The 19,635-nt window shown below is 45.3% G+C and overlaps 1 protein-coding gene across 1 annotated transcript in view; it reads right to left on the reverse strand.

The window, feature by feature from the left end:
- Positions 1–9,629: 9,629 nt before the first annotated feature.
- The window catches only part of Gch1 (GTP cyclohydrolase 1), a 41,249-nt gene continuing 31,243 nt past the window's right edge, over positions 9,630–19,635 (reverse strand). The window contains exons 4-6 of the mRNA XM_006987507.4: positions 14,527–14,558; positions 13,555–13,639; positions 9,630–11,694 (exon numbers count right to left, since the gene is read on the reverse strand). Of these exons, the coding sequence (XP_006987569.1) occupies positions 11,568–11,694; positions 13,555–13,639; positions 14,527–14,558 (244 nt within the window). The 3' untranslated portion in view covers positions 9,630–11,567. The remainder of the gene's footprint in view (positions 11,695–13,554; positions 13,640–14,526; positions 14,559–19,635) is intronic.

Consider the following 19,635-nt stretch of genomic DNA (forward strand, 5'->3'; position numbering starts at 1 on the left):
GCTCAAACACAAAAGGATGAATGCTTTGAGGGATTCACAATGAGAACCAGGCAAGCTCCAGCCCAGCCTCAGAACTGTGCTTAGCATGAGCTGAAGAGATAAGGTGAGCAGTGGGTCAGGGAAGAAGGACCCTAAAAATCAATCCAAACCACATGAGATCATGGCACAGGACTTATAAACAGAACCGACTTATAAACAAGAACTTTAAAATACCACAATAAATAACCATATACACAGGAGTCACTTTTATATGAAAACACACACACACAAGCGCACACACACACACACACACACACACACACACACACACACACACACACACACACACACGGGGGGGGGGGGATAAAAAAGCTCCCAAAGTAGAATTGCTAGAACAAAGTATATAAAATTACTGTTGTTTTAAATGGCATGTATACAACATATATGTATAAAGACATTTTAGACTCTGTTCTTTGTCCATACTCCATCTATAATTTCTTGATCTAAAATCTACATGACTACATGGTTAAAATTAAAGTGTATCTTCGTAAGTTAATTCCTCCAGGTTAGCTGGGGATTGACTCACCCTAAATTAAATATTTGATCAAAATACCTCTCCACTTACATTTGCTTGAGGACAGTCTTCTGCATGCCATCTACACTCTACACCACACAGGGTGACATCCTCTCTATTCCAAGTTCATTCTCCAGTCTGTTGTTTATAACTGCCTCAACTCCAATTTCTTCAGCAGAAATTTGAACTCACAACACAAGTAGATCCCCACTGACACCACTGCAGACCAGTAAGCATTCTGACCCCACAAAGGAGACAGCACTACCTACCTTACCTAGCAGAAAAAAAATATATACATATTTTCAAAACAGGGAAACTGAGCCCTGCGTCCCAGAGATGTCTTCAAACAGGGAAACTGAGACACACACATACACACAGACACACACACACACACACACACACACACACACACACACACACACACACACCGCCTCCCGGAGATGACTTAAACTTCAAGAAAATAAATTTTATTAAATGTTTTTTAAAGTATCTTTTTGAGTTAGATAAAACTCCTTTAACAATGTTAGCAAAGTTTTCCAGTTTGCTTATCCCCAGAAAACCCAGTAAGAAAATACCACTGCTGGAGGAAGCTGCGGATGTAATTTAGTCAGCAAAATCTTTTCTAGCACACACCAACCCTGAATTCAGTCCCCAGTGCCACATAAAACCAGGGAGGTGGTACACATCTACAGTCCCAGCACTCTGAAGTGAAGGCAAGAGGATCAGAAGTTCAAGGTCACCCAAAGAGAAAGAATGGAAAGAAGGAAGGGAGGGAGGGGAAGAGGGAGGGATAGTTCATGGCCTGGGAATGTCACTCACTGGTAGAACATGATCAGCAGGAGCTTAGCATGTGCTTAGTGTATACATGGCATATGTTTAGTGTGTGTGTGTGTGTGTGTGTGTGTGTGTGTGTGTGTGTGTGTGTGTGTGTCATGTGCTTAGTGTGTCTGTATAGCCTGTGCAAGGCTTTTTGATTTTAGTTTTGACCCTCAACACCAAAACCTGAAATGCACACATATTGCCTCAAGCCCACAAGCAGTGTTTCTAAAATGTGCAGCAGCTTTGTTAAAATGGAAATCCACATGCTATTGCACTTGGCAGCTTCAGTAATTTGGTTTTCACTGAAAACAATCTTTCCGAGTATTGGACAACCAGAGAGGTGGAACATCTGTCCCTTGCCTTGTAGGAGAATGGCTTCAACACACTCGGGAAGCAGAGCTGATGGTCTGTGTTCCAGAACTTTGACGTAAAAATAGACATCATCAGTATTATCTGAGGCGGGACAGGAAGACACAGAAAAATGTGAGGGCACAGGAAGGGAAGAAGCCCCTGACCATGAGTCCAGGAAACCCCTCACCTGCTGGGAATCGGGAATTCCAGCACGAAAACAATATTCGCTTAGCGGTGGTTCTCAACCTGTGGGTCACAACCCCCTTGGGGGTTTAACAACCATTTTACAGGGGTCGCATATCAGATGTCCTGCATATCAGATATTTAAATTATGATTCATAACAATAGCAAAATTACAGATATGAAATAGCAATGAAAATAATTTCATGTTTGGGGGTCACCACAACATGAGGAACTGTATTAAACGGTCGCAGCATTAGGACGATTGAAAACTACTGACTTATAGTCTTTCTCCCTTCCGGCTGGAAAGCCTATAGTCTTCTAGTAAGACTCACCTGAAACCGCATTTATGGTGAAAGGACATGCCCTAAACCCCCTTTGCAATCCTGGTGTCTCCTCCCTTAACTTATCTGATTGCTATATTAATCTCATCCAAAGTACCTCCAAAGACACACTGTAATCTCATTTCTCAAAAAGGGGGCGCGAGTGGAATTTCTTAGCAACCCTTTGAGACATACTTGAGGGCCACCAACCTGGACATGTGGCTGATGCTCGTCTCAGAGAGACGTGTGAGAGACCCATTCTTTCTTCCTGAGAGCCTTTCTATGAACCCTCATTCATAAAACCCATGTCAAAAACATCTCTAATAAACTCCAACGCTACTTCATACTAGTTCATCCCCAAATTCTTTTCTGCAGTGAGGTCATGGATCCTGTATGACCGGAGTTGAGGTTCCTAAAAGACTAAAGGAACTCCTCAGCGTTGGAGGAGAAAATACAGACTTGAGCTGGTGGCCAGCCTTCTTGACACACTGCTTCTAATAAGGAGCGTGGCACGCCATGCTCCTGCGGATTCCCAGAACACTGAATTCTGGAGTAGCTGGCCTGCTGATGATTCCGCACTGTCTCCTTTTATATATTTCTCCTGCGTGGAGACCCTGGTGGTGGAAATGCCCATTGTCCAGCCGAGGTAATGACTAGCCAATCATGGGCAGCAGGCTGCCACTATATGACAATGGGTGCTGTTCCTCAGACTGTCACCGGAGTGGCTCATCTTGGGACTCTACCGACCCACAGACACTTTGATATCATGGGGTGGGGGGTGTCTGGTAACTGTTACATTTCTAACCTGGGACAAACAGCTGAGGTGCCGATTTAACATACCAAAGCTGGACAGGGCTGCCAGGTTCTCCCAGCATCCTTCAGTTCCAACCTGTCACAGGGTATGGCTTGCATACGCTGCCATCTCCCCTGAACTAGGGGGCTAGGCTGCCCTTCCCCCAGCAGCTCTTCCCTGTATAATCCAGCCATGTTGGTTGCACGCCCCTCCCTTCCCTTTTGGACCTTTGTCCTCCTGGCCGCCACACCTGGTTCCCCTCCCTCCCTTCTGATTCTTCTCCCTGTCTCCCCACGCAACCCAGCTCAGTCTGCTCATGTCCACACTGGACTCTCCCTGACATCCCTGCCTCTGACCATGCTCTCCCACATATCTATGATAAACTTTCTCCTTGCAGGGAGGTGGCAGTGCACACCTTCAGTCCCGGCATTTGGGAGGTAGAAGCAGGCAAATCTCTGTGAGTTCGGGGCCAGCCTGATCTACAGAGCTAGTTCCAGGACAGCTAGGACTGTTACACAGAGAAACCCTGTCTCAGAGGTGGTGGGGTGGGGGGTGGGGGAGACTTTCTCCTCCACCATACCTAGGAGCGGTCATATCCTTTCCTTTTCTTTCTTTTTCTCCCCCCACCCCATTCAGTAACAAAGGTCAGCTTGCTGTGAGTGACAGCATGGACCTGTGCCTCTGCTCTGCTGCCTCTGACGTCACCCATTGCTGGGTCTCACAAGCAGTCCATATATCTAGAAATGAGCTCAACTTGGACTTCAGAAGGGTTTCTGGAGGGTTAGATAAAAGCCATCACTCCTCGGGAATTTGTGACCCAAAGGGGTCCTTTCTCTTACTTCTGGCAGAAGGGACTATGGCCACCTGTAGTGCCTATCAGCATACCAAAGCGGTAGTAGCTGGCAGGCTCCCTCAGTATCACAAGTACCTGTTACACATTTCAAAGTCCACACTAGTCTCCTGGCCTTTCCCTCCCCATAGCTACTTATCTTCCTTACAACCCACTATTTTCTATCTCTCTCTCTCTCTCTCTCTCTCTCTCTCTCTCTCTCTCTCTCTCTCTCTCTCTCTCTCTCTCTCCCTCCCTCCTTCCCTCCCCCTCCCTTCTCCTCTCCAACCTCACATCTCTCTATCTCTTGCTAGCTGGCTATCTCCACTATTGTCTCCCACTTCCCCAGGCCTGGCCAAGTCCAGTCTCTTCTTTGTCTGTGTTCTAGACTCTTCCAGATGCTTCTGGATAGTTTCTCTCTTTTATTCACAATAAGAACTTTACCCTAATAATGGAGTGGTCATGTTGACACCCCCTCGAATACATCTAGTGCCCAAACCCTTGCATACACCTTCCCAATAACATAGTACACTTTAAAACCGACACAGTCAATGCTGGTGTGTCGTGAATTTAGTAATACCTTGTCAGGAAACAATTTGAAGTATGGACCCAAAGTCTTTGAAATGTGAAGGGGCTGGTGGTGGAGTCGTGAATGAAATAGGCAACTTGGTAGGTCCCATGACTGGAACTGCTCAATATAGTCACTGTCCGTGGATATATGACTTACCCAGAGTGAGTTAATCACAGAATGTAACACACACACACACACACACACACACACACACACACACACACACACACGGGAGATACAAACAATCTCAATATTAGTGTGTTGCCCCAATAAATCTGTGTGCCATTAAAAGTTTAGCTATAAGACGGCTAAGATATATGAGAACAATTATACCATGCAAGAGCCAGAGGCAGGCAAATAGCTCATCTGAAGACATCCATTGTTGCTACTTTAGGGAGAGAGACGGATGAGTTATTTTGTTTCAAGGACTCCACACTAGAATCCTACCTTCTGGAAATAGAGGTATTCACTGTAACATTATTTGTCACAGAAAACAATTAAAAGTTTGTCATTGTGAAAATAATAGTTGCCTGTGTTATTTATACCGAGGAATTCCATGTAACTCTTTAAACAAAGCTATAAAGACAGGAGACCAAGGAAGGGGAAGGAAAGCTTCTTAGGGTCTCCAAGGCTGTAGATAGTTACATCAAAGAAGATAGGGCAGAGACCTGGGGGGATAGAGGTCAAAGTCTGACTCTAAAAGAAGTTTATTTATTTATTTATTTATTTATTTTTGTTTTGTTTTTTGAGACAGGGTTTCTCTGTGTAGCTTTGTGCCTTTCCTGGAACTCGTTTTGGAGACCAGGCTGGCCTCGAACTCAGAGATCTGCCTGCCTCTGCCTCCCAAGTGCTGGGATTAAAGGCGTGCGCCACCACCACCCGGACTTTTTGTAAAATTTTTTTTAATTTTTTTTTTTTTTTTTTTTGGCTTCTAAAAGAAGTTTAAAACCATCTGAGAAAGGCCAAGGCGGAGTCAGAATCAGATGGGAATTAATAGTATCCGTTGGGGGTGGGGTGGGGTTTGTTTAACTCTTTACTCCTTATCCATCAGTAATACATCCTGAGGTAAATATGGGTGAAATAACGTCTGGATGAAATTGCCTTAAATCACCATATATTTTTAAATATATATGTACTATTTACACAATTAATAAAATGAAAGAAAACAAATATTAACAGTTGTGACTTCCGAGGTATACAATTGAGTAACCGGTATTTTTTTTTTCCCTTACTCTGTTTTCTAAGATTTCCATGATGAATGAGGGAGTGGAAAGTATGATAGGTTCAGAAGAATTAGACCAGAGGAATAAGTTACTCACACACAGCTAATTGTGGCACTGATTGTATTAATCTGGAGACAGTCTCTCTTAAGGGGCAATTTACCTTTAGACTTATCAGCTGAGCGATTGCAGCCCTCGTGACGGCCTAAACCGGAAGCTGCAGCCCATTCTCCCACATCCGGCTCTCTGTCCAAGTTGCCCAGGCAGCAGTGTGCAAGCTTCCTGGTGGTCTAGTACCATGGGTCCAAGGAATTGTAATCTAGCTAGTAGTTCTCAACAGAAGGAGCTCACTGGAATAACCAAGGGCTTTTTTTTTTTTCCTTCCCCAAACACAATTATAGGATACTGAGTGGTTCTCCATAGGGTGCAGACATATGTATTGACAAAAGCTTCCTAGGTGATTTGGGGGAGGCACATGTGGCTGAGAATCCCTGATATAAATAAATGTGTGTGAATATGCTTGAGATCCTTTTGGAAGAATACACAAGAAAATGGGGGCGGTAGGGAAGAGGGCTGGGTGCCAGGAAGAGGGGGGATTTTTTTCTCTGTCTTTCCCGTCTTTCAGGGCTCTGTGCAAGTGTGTTATAAGATCAAATAAAGTGAAGGCAGAAGGGAACCAGGTTTCTAGAGGGTCTGCCGTGGCACTCAGTTCCCAGAGCCTCTTTCTCTTTAGCCAGGGTGTTAAAAGCTCTGCAAAGTGGCACCTCTTTTTATGCAGATAATTTTGCTTTTCCATTTTTCACAGTTAACATACACTAACCTTAGAAGAACTCCATAAAAATAGTCAGGAAGAATTTTACACTCTGATTCTTTTTTTTTTTTTTTTTTTTTCGAGACAGGGTTTCTCTGTGTAGCTTTTCCTGTGCTCCTTTCCTGGGACTCACTTGGTAGCCCAGGCTGGCCTCGAACTCACAGAGATCCACCTGGCTCTGCCTCCCGAGTGCTGGGATTAAAGGCGTGCACCACCACCGCCCGGCTGTTACACTCTGATTCTTACAGAAACCACCCCTCACTCTAGACTCACACATTCTACCGTTGGGATGTTTTGTTTTATCTGAACTTTGTGCTAAGCACAGGAACAGCCATAAAAGTAATCCTAGGACAATTTGAGAATTTAATTAAGACTAGATGAAACTACAAAGTGCTGCAACATTTTTTTTTTTTTGATGTTTTGACATAGGGGATGTCACTATACAGCCCAGGCTGGCCCAGAATGTGTCATCTCCCTGCTTCCAAAACTGTTAACACACACACACACACACACACACACACACACACACACACACTCACGACGTCACACCCCGCCCATGATTGCTTTTCAATATTAAACTAATAAAGAGATTCTGCCAGGATAGTCAACACTGCCACAGAGGTCAATCTCCTCTTCCCCCTTCAGGAAGAAAGTTATTAGGACAACTGGGCAGGAGGTACTCAGATGAGCCTTGGCTGAGGACTTTATACGCCCATGCTCTGTGCTTATTATATGCACATCAACATTCAGAAACCCAGAGGCAAGACTCTAGTGAGGAAATTTTACCTGAGATTAGCGGCCCTTGGTTGGTTAGGGGAACTTCCCAAATGACTGCCAGAAAATAACTCTGGAGTCCCTGCTACTCAGAACTGTTTTAAGCTGGGGTGTGTGTGTGGTGTGTGGTGTGGTGTGTGTGTGTGTGTGTGTGGTGTGTGTGTGTGTACACACACACAGGTTCACATGCTTGCTTGTGTGCCAAGGCCAGAGGTCAATGTCAGGTATCTTCTGCAATCACATTTCACCTTGATTTTTGAGACAGGATCTCTTACTGAACCTGGGCCTCAGCAGGACTGGCTGGCCAGCAAGCTCTGGAGAACGGGGAGGAACCACCTTCAAGAACTGGGGTTACACGGGTGTGCTATTGTGCCGGGCTATTCCATGGGTGATGGGATCTAAACTTAGGTCCTCATTCTTTTTTTCCTGTTTTTTTTTTTATTATTATTATTAAGAGATTTTCTATTCATTTTACACACCAACCACAGATCCCCCTCTCCTCCCTCCTCCTGCCCCCAGTCTCCCCCCCCCCAACCCACCCTCCATTCCCACCTCCTCCAAGGAGGGGGTCTCTCATGGGGAGTCAGCAGAGCCTGGTACATTCAGTTGAGGCAGGTCCAGGTCCCTCCTCCCTGCACCAAGGCTGTGCAAAGTGTCCCATCATGGGCAATAGGCTCCGAAAAGCCGGCTCATGCACTAGGGACAGGTCCCAGTCCCACTGCCTGGGGGCCCCCTAAACAGTTCAAGCCAAACAACTGTCTTGCCTATCCAGAGGGCCTAGTCCAGTACCATGGGGGCCCCTCATCTATTACTCCACTAGTTTGGATGGTCGTCTCTGTACATTTTCCCATCATGGTCTCAATGTCCCTTGCTCATAGAATCCCTCCTCTCTCTCATCGATTGGACTCCTGGAGCTCGGCCTGGCACCTGGCCGTGGATCTCTGCATCTGCTTCCATCCATCACTGGATGAGGGCTCTATGATGACAGTTAGGGAATTCAGTCATCTGATCACCAGAGTAGGCCCCTTCAGGCACCCTCTTGACTATTGCCAGTAGTCTAAGGTGGGGTCGTCCTTGTGGATTCCTGGGAACTTCCCTAGTACTCTGTTCCTCCCTATTCCCATGATGAAGACATTTATCATGGTCTCTCTCTCCTTGCTCTCCCACTCTGTCCCTGTTCCAGCTCAAACCTCCCACTCCCCTATGTTCTCATCCCCCATTCCTTGCCCTCCATCACCCCCCCCCCCAGTTTGCTCATGTAGATCTCATCTATTTCTCCTTCACAGGATGATCCATGCATCCTTCTGAGGTCCCCATTCTTATGCAGCAAGCACTTTATCCACAAAAGTATCTCCCCAGCCCCAGCTTTCCTCCATGCTATTCAGTGTGTCTCTGTTCTACAAGGAAAAAGCTCATCAAGAGAAAAACAAACAAAAAAGAAAAAAGAAAAGAAAGGAAAACCTCCATAAAGAAATTTACAGTCAAGACAGAACAGGCTACAAAACAAAACAAACAAACAAACAAAAAACTAGCATCATCACATGTGTAGAAAAATAAAAACACACAAAAAGACACACCAAAAACATGTCTTATTTGTCTACCTATTCAGAGTGTTTTCAAGTGTGAAGATCCAGCAAGGGGCAGGAGAGGAAGAGTCCCACCTCCTAAAAGTCAGAAAAAAATAATGAACCACCTCTGGAGGTTTTCACCAAGCCCAGGCAGGCATCACAGCACAGGATCCCCTCAGTCCAGCCTTTCCAGTGCTCACCAACCATCAAACCTGCTTCCCTGGCCAGCAGAGTCAATTCCAGAAGCTAAGGGAGTTCCCAAAAGGACATAGCTGTGCAAATGTTGCTCAAAACAAGTGGAAGACTAAAGAAAGGAAAGCAGACCATTAGGAGGACCACACATGGAGGCGGTCCAGCCCCCGTGACTCACAAGGGCGTTGTTATCTTGCCAGGGAGAGACTGGGAGAGGCTACTGCAGGGCTGGCGCTGGAGGCCATGAGTAAGAGGACACATGCACCCCGACACAGAGCAGAAAAGAGAGCCAGCAAAACCTTTTGCATCTCACTCACCCTGTGCACTTCCTGCCCTGGCCACCTTCCTTCAGCGTCTCACACAGGAGCAGTGCCTGTCCCCAGGAGGCTGCACCTGCCCCAGAGCCCCCCCCCCACACTCCCCAGTACCAGCAAGAGGCTGGAGTTAGTAACACCATCATACACCAGAGAGGAAGTATCAGAGCCTCACACTGCATAATCATGGAGATGTGGACTCTCACCCTTTACTGGATAAACAAAGCCTTCACCTTCATGATGGGTGTTTTAGCTAAACGGGACCAAAACAATCAAATTACTTGATACGCTATATTTATACTGGTGATAGAAAAAGAAGCATTCACAGGAACAAAATTATAATACTTTAATCATTTAAATAGAACCAACTTCAGGTACATACATACGCATACAGAAAATCCAAACCATGTAATTGAACAGTACATGTAAATACATCAGCGTCTTAAAAACCCCCCAGATGGACTCAGAGTCACGGATGTGAAAAGGAATTTTGAAGCACTACAGACCAGAGTGAAACAGACGAGGTTGTCACTTAGCAGGTACTGAGGAGTCTAGCCTGTGGACACGTCAGGCTCTTTGTTAACTTCTAGGGAATGAGCCAACAGAGGCGTTCTGAAGGGATAGAAATGATCACCCCAAAAAGATGTAGGTATGGCGAACAATTTCTTTGGTCCTGTAAGTCAATTCACACTAGTTTTGTTTTATTTGATATACCAAACATGAGTTGATACTTAGCATTCTACCTAGAAATGTCTGAATAGTAAGTGGGCTGACATTGTAATCAGGTTAGATTTGAAAGGGAACTCCAAATCAACCTGACTGTACTTTAGAAACCCTAAATATAGAAAGTGCCAGGCAAAGGTAGAGATAAAAAAAATAACGATAAAATAAAAAGCCAGCTCTGTCATCTTGCTTCATCATAAGCTGATGAGTGTCCAGGCGGCAGCGGTAGGGCTGCAGGGACACACTGAGAGAGCACTGTGTCAGCCAGTGGGAGAGAGACCTCGTTGTGGAACAGCTGTGCTCATGTGTGTGTGTGGGGGGGGGGAGCCAGATGCTGCGCTTTCACTTGGCCCACGCTGCTCCCATGGAGGATATTGAAAGTTAAGTGGTAAGAAGCCAAGCTTCCTGAACAGCTTCACCATCAGAACCCACTTGTTCTGAAGACAAGACACGCACGGACAAGAAAGAAACGAGACTGAAGTCCCCAGTGCATCCGCACAGACGCCAGCAGCAGCAGCAGCGTGGCTTGGCCGGTGCAGTGGGCACAGCTCCCATGCAGGCCTCCCTCGGCCCAGTCCACGCTCCTTCCAGTTCTGAGGAGCTAAGAGTCTACAGAGCAAACAGGATAGGCAGTTGCAAAAGATCCTGGAAATACTTAGAAAAAATACTTCTTAAGAGTTTTTGAAAATGCCTTGAAAGCATCTCCTTGGAATAGACAAAACAAACTCCCAAGACCTTCGAACAGGAAATCAACAACGGCTAGTTATGTGCAGAGTTGGCACTTATAAACTTATGAAGTCATGGCTTTTCCTAAAGGATGGAAAAAGTACCTACACTCCAAACGGTGCAATATTCTCCTCAAGGCACAGAGTCAGCCCTCCACATCCATGAATGCTGACTCCAGGAATGAATTCCATCTACTCCAAACTTAAAATATAGAAGGTGCCTTTTTAACTCATAGCAAAGTTAAGACAGCTATCCTGCCACCTTCCCTCAGAGACTAACGTTACAGGCAGACAGTTAATAACTTTATCAAGAGTAAAATGTCTTTTACATACACACACGATCAAAGCAGAGTGGAGTCTGTGGTCTTTGAATGCAGAGAGCAATGCTCCCTGTAAGCCACTGTCCCAGCACGTCCTTCCACATTCTACTGTGTCCACTGGAGGAGAGAAGACGGCACAGTGGCCACAGCTCCTTGAATGTCCAGTGCCCTCTGCTAATGAGTCAGCTATGGTTTTGAGCAATGCATGAGTTCTCCTCCTTGACAGCATCCTGGGGGATCTGATGCCAGTGGTCAATGTGGATAACCCATGCTCTCGGCAGCTCACTTTAAACATGGCCACGAAGGAGGTGGTAAGAAGAAAGCAGAAGGCTCACCCCTTAATTACTTTTATTGGACATATCTATAAATAATTATTAAATACAATTCATGGTGAGGAACAAAATTCGCATCTGTACCAATTGAAACTGGAATGCATGATTGAGACAGATAAGGCCGGTAGCAGTGGGGTCTGCGAACCAGGTCCTATGTGCACACCGAAGTTCAGCTCCTGATGAGCGTGAGGAACTCTTCCCGAGTCTTTGGGTCTTCCCGGAACACCCCTAGCATGGTGCTTGTAACAGTCTTGCTGTTCATTTTCTGCACGCCTCGCATTACCATACACATGTGTCTATAAAACAAAACAGGGCGGGTTGAAAGGCACAGACAGTGCTGTCTTATTTTCAGTTAATAAAAAGACTAACTCCAGTTCACCGCTATCAACCGTGTCAAAACATCCCTTCTTAGGAAAATATTAAGCATTTTCTTGAATCATTTTTATGTCATACAGCTCTTATTCCTATTTGTGGTTGAGTCTAACCAGAAGGGAAAAGCTGGATGTTCTTCCTGGGTGAAGAAGTATGAAAGTTCTAAATCAAAAGAGATTCAGAAATGCTTGATCCACCCTCAGGACCACGATGGCACCATGCCAACGACAGTGTCTGTAGTGAGCAGCCATTCCAGCTTTGATCTGGAAGTTCCAACCCCCATTGAGGCTTCGGTAACTGTCATGCCTACAAGGTGGGGCCAAGAGAGGACCCTGAAGACCTGAGATCCGGATGCATTGCCTTCTCTTGGTTCCTGGACCCTGGACGCTAGAGGTGGACCGAGCAGAGTTCTCCAGAGAACCCCGCCAGACTGTGCTACGTCTTCCCCAGACCCTGCAACCTACCTATCCCTTCATTTGTAAGTTACGCCACTAAATAAATCTCCCTTTAACTACGTGGCGTGGCCTTAATAATTTCACCAATAGTGTCTCCAGAGATAGATACTCCAGGACACTGATCTTGCCAGCAGAATGAAGGTAAAAAGTGGTCAGTGTCTAAGCAGCATGGTGAAGCTGGACAGCATAGACAGGGCTGAGCTCAGGCACTGCCATAGCATGGGGAGGACTGTCCACACAATCGAGCAATTCTCATAACTCACTCCAGCTTCAAGAGTGTCTGCAGATCCTTACGGGAGGGGACATAGAAAGCTTGCACTCCGAGGTGGGAGCTGAGAGAGTTGATCTCATGGAACAGAACAGCAACAGCGCTTCCCAGAGGCCGGAAGCACAGAGCTGGGTAGATGGGCCTGAAGTCACAGCTAAATCCAGTGAGAATCCTGACCTGCTGCCGCAGAGTCGGGTGAGTGGAGATGACAATGGTGTTTGCATTCTTTCAAAAGCAGGAGGAGGCATTTGAATTGCTTTCCTTATAGAGGGATGATGGGTGTCTGGGGAGTGAGGGGCAGTGAACCCCAATTTAAACAGTGCAGCCTTACAGCTATCAAGACACCATGCTGTAGATCATCAGCAGATTGTTTCCGTGTTTTCTAAAACCTCAGTTAACAGTTAAATTTAAAAATATAGTTCCAGGAAAGGCGCAAAGCTACGCAAAGAAACCCTGTCTCGAAAAACCAAAAAAAAAAAAAATATATATATATATAAAATATTTGTTCTTGTTTCAGTGTCTTTGGTTGCCCTTTGCATGAATTCTTACTTTTTTTTCTATTTGGCAAACATGCACTCACAAAAAAAAAAAAAAAAAAAAAAAAAAGCTAAGGAAAAAGGCAAGACACAAAAATACTTACTGCACACACAGAATTTTACAATGATACACATGACTCCCAAGAGCTCAGAAGTTCTCACAAAAGGGAAAAACAAAAACCAGGGGCTGGAGAGATGGCTCAGTGATTAAGAGAACATCAAATGACCCGAGTTTGGTTCCTAGGACCTATTTCAAGAGGCTCCCAACTACCTGTCACTCTCCCTATGGCCTCCACAAACGCCACCGGCACACACGTACACAGGATTCAAAGAAGACTAAAAACAAAACAAAAATCCCCTTTCTATCCACAGTGAGGAAGGAGAAAAGCAGCTGTGCAGGCCTGGGGGTGGGGGCCACCAGCAGCAGCAAGTGATCCTTGCTTGTCCTAGAGAAGCTGAGCGGCGCTAGAGGCAGAGGTCGCTGCTGGTACTACTGAGACATTACCAAAGGCGGTTTGGACTTACGTTGCTTCAATCACCACCCCAACGCCGGCAGGCTGCAAGGCTTCTGTGATGGCCACCGCAATTTGTTTGGTGAGGCGCTCTTGAACTGTGGAGTGTGACAGAGAGATGGGTTTAGAAGCCAGACACCAACAGCTGGAAGATTTGTGATCTTACAAAGCAGACGTTCGTGGGATTTAACATCCAAGACGTGCCAGCTTTCTCCGTGATTATTCTATCTGCTAAGTCTTGAAGAAGTCCCTGGTCTGCATGCATCCTCACAAGCACTACAGGTCCTGGGGAGATCCCTGGCCCCCCAGTACCTCTGCAGGGGAGGGACTTGAGCATCAAGTATCTCTTCCGTGTGCATCAGGAAGAACCGATACCGGCTCACAAGCATCTCTATAGATGTAGAGTGCAGTGAAGAATTAATTACGCTTCAGCAGAGTTAGTATGGAAGCTAACTGCTGGACTGTTGAAAACCAGTGTTGGGACCTAAATAATTCAATTTCTTATGCTGACAAAAACAGCTTGTCTTTGAATACATACAAAGGTGTTCTGAGAAAATCGTGCCAATGTTGGAAAACTGACAGAAATCCCCAAATGTCCACCAGGGCAGAGATTGGCTAGTGGATGAGTTCACACAGTGGAATTTGAAACAGCCACAGAAGTGAATGACATGGTTGGGGGTATGAGATGTGGAAGTTGTTCAACATGTGTTAAGTGAGAAGGAAATGGGGGGAAGTGAGGCCGATCACATAGGAGCCCATCCTTGTTCAAATGGGGACGGTCTGATTTGTTACTGTTGACGCGTGCATACACATAGTAGGAATAGAAAAGCATGACAGGACTTCCTCTACAGGCTTAAACAGACTCTCCTGTACCTCCCTCGGAGGGCTCCTTTCTGACCTTTGCATTTATTACACTTCTAACAGAGTAAGGGTCTTTGTTCTACAGGGAAAATGGTTTCCGTAACTGAGGATTGTAAATATTTACCTTGTAGTCTTCTACTGTAAATTTCTACAATCCTAGAAAAGAAAGAATCATTTCAGTTAGTCACACACTTGAAATGAATTTGGCAAACCTTCCTCGTGAGACAAAACGGGACTCTGTGGCAGCAATGGGGGAACGCAGACAGGAAGAAGAAGGGAGAGACACCTTCAGGCAGAGACCACCAGTCACACCTCGGCTCTGCTTCCTCTGTCCCGGAAGAGAGACAGGGAGAACTAGCAAGTTCTAGTGCGGCATTCGCTCAGGAAAAACGTAATTACAGGAGAGTAACAAGCCTTGAGCTCCCCGCCTGTCAACTTCAGGCTAAGTCTCGAGCGCTCTAATTAATCATATTGTCTTATCAGAGCTTAAAGTTCAAGTTAAAAATAAAAAGGCATTTGTTAATTAATAGTAGGCCAACTACTGAACCAGCTAAATCTATTACAGTAATCAGATTATAGCAGATTAGATTTCTTCAGGCATTTCTTTATGAAGGTTTATATAAGTATTTCACAGGATTAATGCTCTCCTAAATACATGAGAGGCTCCTGGCCTGACAATGAGACCTGCCAGGTGGCAGAGAGAAGAGCCCACGTGAAGGTGGTGAGTCAGACACAGACCTTTGCCTTAAAGCATTACTGATTGCTCAGGACTTGAACTCCATCTAAGAGTCACTTCTTCTATGAGACATTTTATCACACACACACACACACACACACACACACACACACACACACACACACACACACACATCTCTACCTAAGAGTCACTTCTATGAGGCATTTTCTCTCTCACACACACACATACACATATACACATACATACACATACATATACACACACACACACACACACACACACACACACACACACACACACACACACCCCTCTGGCAAATTGCTTCTTTTTAGCTATCATGGATACACTCAGTTGCAGGAATACCATCAAGTTTACCACCCAATCTGGGGACCCTTCATGGCAAGAAGCATTCTGATTCTTAGGCCCAGTAGTTTAAAATGTTGAAGAGATAGGATATTGTTTTAGTTTGAGCAAAAAGAGTGTTTTTTAAAACCAGAGACAGGAGCTACTGAGCTAAATTTTTGTATATATTACTTCTGACGGTGTTTTAGGTGATTAGTTCATCAAATAAGTAGGAGATGTCATTGATTTATAGTTAAAAGCTCTTTTAGCACTTCTTTTCCTTAAGCAGAATTGAGGATGTAATATTAGGCAAATGGTGGTAACATTGGGTGTCCATGTTCCACTCTACATTTTAACAGGACTGTCTCTGACATGTTTTAAATCACCTAAAGTGCTTGCCTATTTCTAGTGGTGAGTTGCTTTCATATTAAGAGGACCATCCATATGGCTGGATGTATAGGTCAGTGGTAGAGCATTTGCCTAGTATGTACAAGGCCTTGGATTCCATTCCCAGTGCTAGGAGGCAGAGGGTAGATCATTCATGTAGATGTTTACTGAGTACCTATGTGGTTATGTGGCAAACATGTTCCCTGTGCTCAGAGATCTTATAACTATTAATTTGTTTTTCAAGTAAGAAGTGTGTGTGCTCTTTGATTTTCCTTAACTTGATATAAATATGGATATAGCTGGGAAGAACTTGATATAAACATAGAGATGGGAAGAGAGAATCATGATTGAGAAAATGTCTCAAGTTTGGCCTGTTGGCAAGTCTATAGGGCATTTCCTTGATTAATGGTTGATGTTGGAGGGTCAGCTCATTCCGGGCAGTGCCATCTTTGGGCAGGTGGTCCAGGGTAGTAGTAAGAAAACAGATTGAGCAGGTCATGGGGAACAAGGCATTAAGCAAGGTCCTCCAGTCTCTGCTCCCGTTCCTGCTTCTAGGTGCATGCCTTGAGTCCCTGCCCTGACTTCCTTATGTGATAGGGTATGACATAAAAGTTCCAAGATGAAACAAACTCATTCCTCCCCAATTTGCTTTTAGTTATGGTGTGTTATCACAGCAGTAGTAGCCCTAAGAAAGACCAAAACTGGTCCCTGAGAGTGGACTATTACTGTGACAGACATGACCGTGTTGTCATAGGAAGCTTGTGAAGGATTTAGGAACTTTGGCCTGGAAAAGCCAGTGAGTATTCAGTGCCTCATGAGCCGTTGTGGGAACTGTGAAGACAATGTTGAGAATGATGCAGACAATGGAAGCCAAGTCTGTGAGGTTTCAGAATGAATCCGTGTCTATCGGGGCCATTCATGTGATATTTTGAATTAAGAATCTATAGTGTCTAGTAAGCTGGAGTTGAAGAATCAGCTGTGACCAACAAGAGACTAGACCCACTGAAGTGAAACCTTTTCTTTTCAGGGACAATCCACACAGGTCAGCCAGCGCTGAAGAAAATGAGTTGTGATTCAGAAGAGACCAGCGTCATTGAGGGAAATGTCCTGAGAGTGTTTCCTTAGGGTCAGCACACAGAAGCCATAATCCAGGCGGGCCCGAGGCTGCATCTCGTTCTGGCAGCCAAACTTGGTCATGTGTAGGAGCCTCCCATGTGCTACTGGTTTTGAAGGCATGAAAGGGTCTTGGAGGGCAGCTGAGGCTCGGCACTGTGAGAGGCCAGGAGAGGCCACTGATGAAGGTACAGCCTCAGTGGCAGTAGAAGCCCCAGGATTGGGGTTGAAAAGGTCATGGAGAGAAGTTGAGGCTTGGCACCCTGTAACAGGGTCAGAGTCCCTGAAAGGAGCACAGGAGGCCATTGGTGAAAGTGCAGCCCAGCCTCAACAGAGACCCCAGCATTTTGGAGATGCCAGTACCACAGGATGACCACCAAGGACAGCAGCAGCTTCGGAGTGGAGCCACAGGGCCTGTTAGACTCACATGTGTGCTGTGGAGTGGACGGATGGAGGATGGATGGAGCTGCTCAAGCCTCTGAGGTCCATTAGATGTGAGTCCCGGACACCCGACACTGAACTTCACACTGGTGCACTGTGCTTTGCTTTGATCTGAATGCCCTGCTTGTGCCCTGGTTCTTCCCTCTTAGAGTATGAAAGTATTTATCTAGTTTTTGATTTTTTTTTCCCAACCAGAGTCCACAGTTGAGAGACATTGAACTTTTAAAGAGATGTTGGATTTGTAAAGAAAACTCGGACTTTTCAAGTATTGAAATATTTAGAGACTGTGGGACAGAGCCATCTCTCCATCACCATCAACTGCACCACCTGCTTTGGGCCTTTTGAAAGCTGCCCAGGGCTTTGGGAGCATGAACCTGTGGGTGCTTCTTCCTGCTCTTCCTAATCAAGGATCACAGCCCTCCTCTGATGTGCCGTGTGGATGGACTACGGCTAGGTACTAAGTCCTACACATTCTCACTGCAGGTGACTGTGCATCCCCAAAGCACGACCGCCCAGGCACAGGGCCCGGGAGTCATCCACAACCTCATTCACCGGACCTCTGTGGGAGTGGTTGCTGATGTCAATGTAAAGCACTTACATAAGAATGAGGCTCGTGGGGTCTGACAACAGCAGTGCAACTAACATGTTAGAGTCAAGTTTCTACACTCAGAATTTGTGCAACTATATTTGTAAATGAGCTCAATCTGTAACTATTACTGAGTCTCATCAGGCTATGTTACCAGGACTAGGTGACATCCCTTTATTCAAGCAACCTTACAGGTTCTTCTATGAATTCTTCTTGGCTTTTTTGAGAGAATGTGTTTCTTTATAACCCTGCCTGCCCTGAAACTCATTACATAGATCAGGCTGGCCTTGAACTCAGAGATCTTCCTGTCTGAGTGCTGGGATTAAAGGTATGCACCTCCACACCATTCTATGAATTTATTACTACATCAGAAATGTGTGGTTATTTTGGTTAGTCAACAGGGAAGGACTGATCACAAAACTGAGCGGCTCTGACCCTCCTTTACCGAAACATTAATCTGACTTCCTCTGTCGTCATTTTCGTGTGCAGCTCTCCTGGCTTCCAATGTACTGCATCCTTACCCATCTTTGAAAACTCATTCATAATGCTTTTGAAACTCTTGTTGGACATGGTGACTGAGCCCTACAATCCCAGCACTCAGGAGGCTGATGCAGGAAGACTGCCATGAGTTCTAGGCCAGCCTGAACTACAAGTAAGACCCTGCCTCAAGAAGAACAAGAAGATTTTTGAGGCTTTTAAGGTATCTTTTTGTTACATTGCTCTCATTACTAAATATTATCATGGATATTATTATTATTTGTAACTATTACTGAGTCTCATCAGGCTATGTTATCAGGACTAGGTGACACCACTTTATTCAAGCAACCTTACAGGTTCTTCTAATAATAATAAATATTATCCTCTCAGTAAGGAATCTCTGATTCAGTATTTTCAATGATTGGACTTGTAACATCAGTTCTCTGGGAGTTTTCTCAATTATTCCAAAGATCTTGAACTTTGTCTTAAAAATCAATGGACAGTCACAAAAGGGACGGCATAATTAAATCTGCACTTGGGAAATAACATTGCAGCAGCACTCATGACCAGATTCAAGGACCCTTAGAAGAGGCAGAGTAGAGTCAGGACCTTCATAGACAATCCAGAAGGAAGAGGAGGGAGGCTCAGCAGAGGGTGGCAGAGAGGACAGCAAGCAGGAAGCCCCGTCAGGCAGAAGAGGAGCTGGAGGAGGCAAGGAGCATCCGGGAGCAATGAACGGCTTCTTTCTCATTCCTGGCCCCAAATACATCAGGGTGTAACAAAGATTTGAACATAAAATAAAGCCTGAAGCCACACAAACTAGTACAGAGCTTGTGACCAGAGAACAGTTTATAAAGTTTCTTTATGGAAAGAGAATACTGCAGAGCCAGCAAGCACAGCAGTGCAGGCCTGGAGTCTCAGCACTCCAAGGCTGATTCAGGAGGATTCCAAGTTCAAGGCCAGCCCCAGCTACACAGTGTGAGGTTAGCCTTAGTTATGCAGCAAGATCCTGTCTCAAAAACAAAAAGCAAACACCAACAAACAAAAACCTGTAAAGCAAAACCAAGAGACAGATGAAAAGCATTGACACACGTGAAAAGTTAAAGAGCCGTAGAACTCAGTGATAAAAAGGAAAACCATTGAGGAAATCTAGACCAAAACTACAAGGAGATTCCATCTTGTTCTAATCA

This window comes from Peromyscus maniculatus, chromosome 9, assembly GCF_049852395.1.
Source record: "Peromyscus maniculatus bairdii isolate BWxNUB_F1_BW_parent chromosome 9, HU_Pman_BW_mat_3.1, whole genome shotgun sequence".
Classification (NCBI taxonomy): domain Eukaryota; kingdom Metazoa; phylum Chordata; class Mammalia; order Rodentia; family Cricetidae; genus Peromyscus; species Peromyscus maniculatus.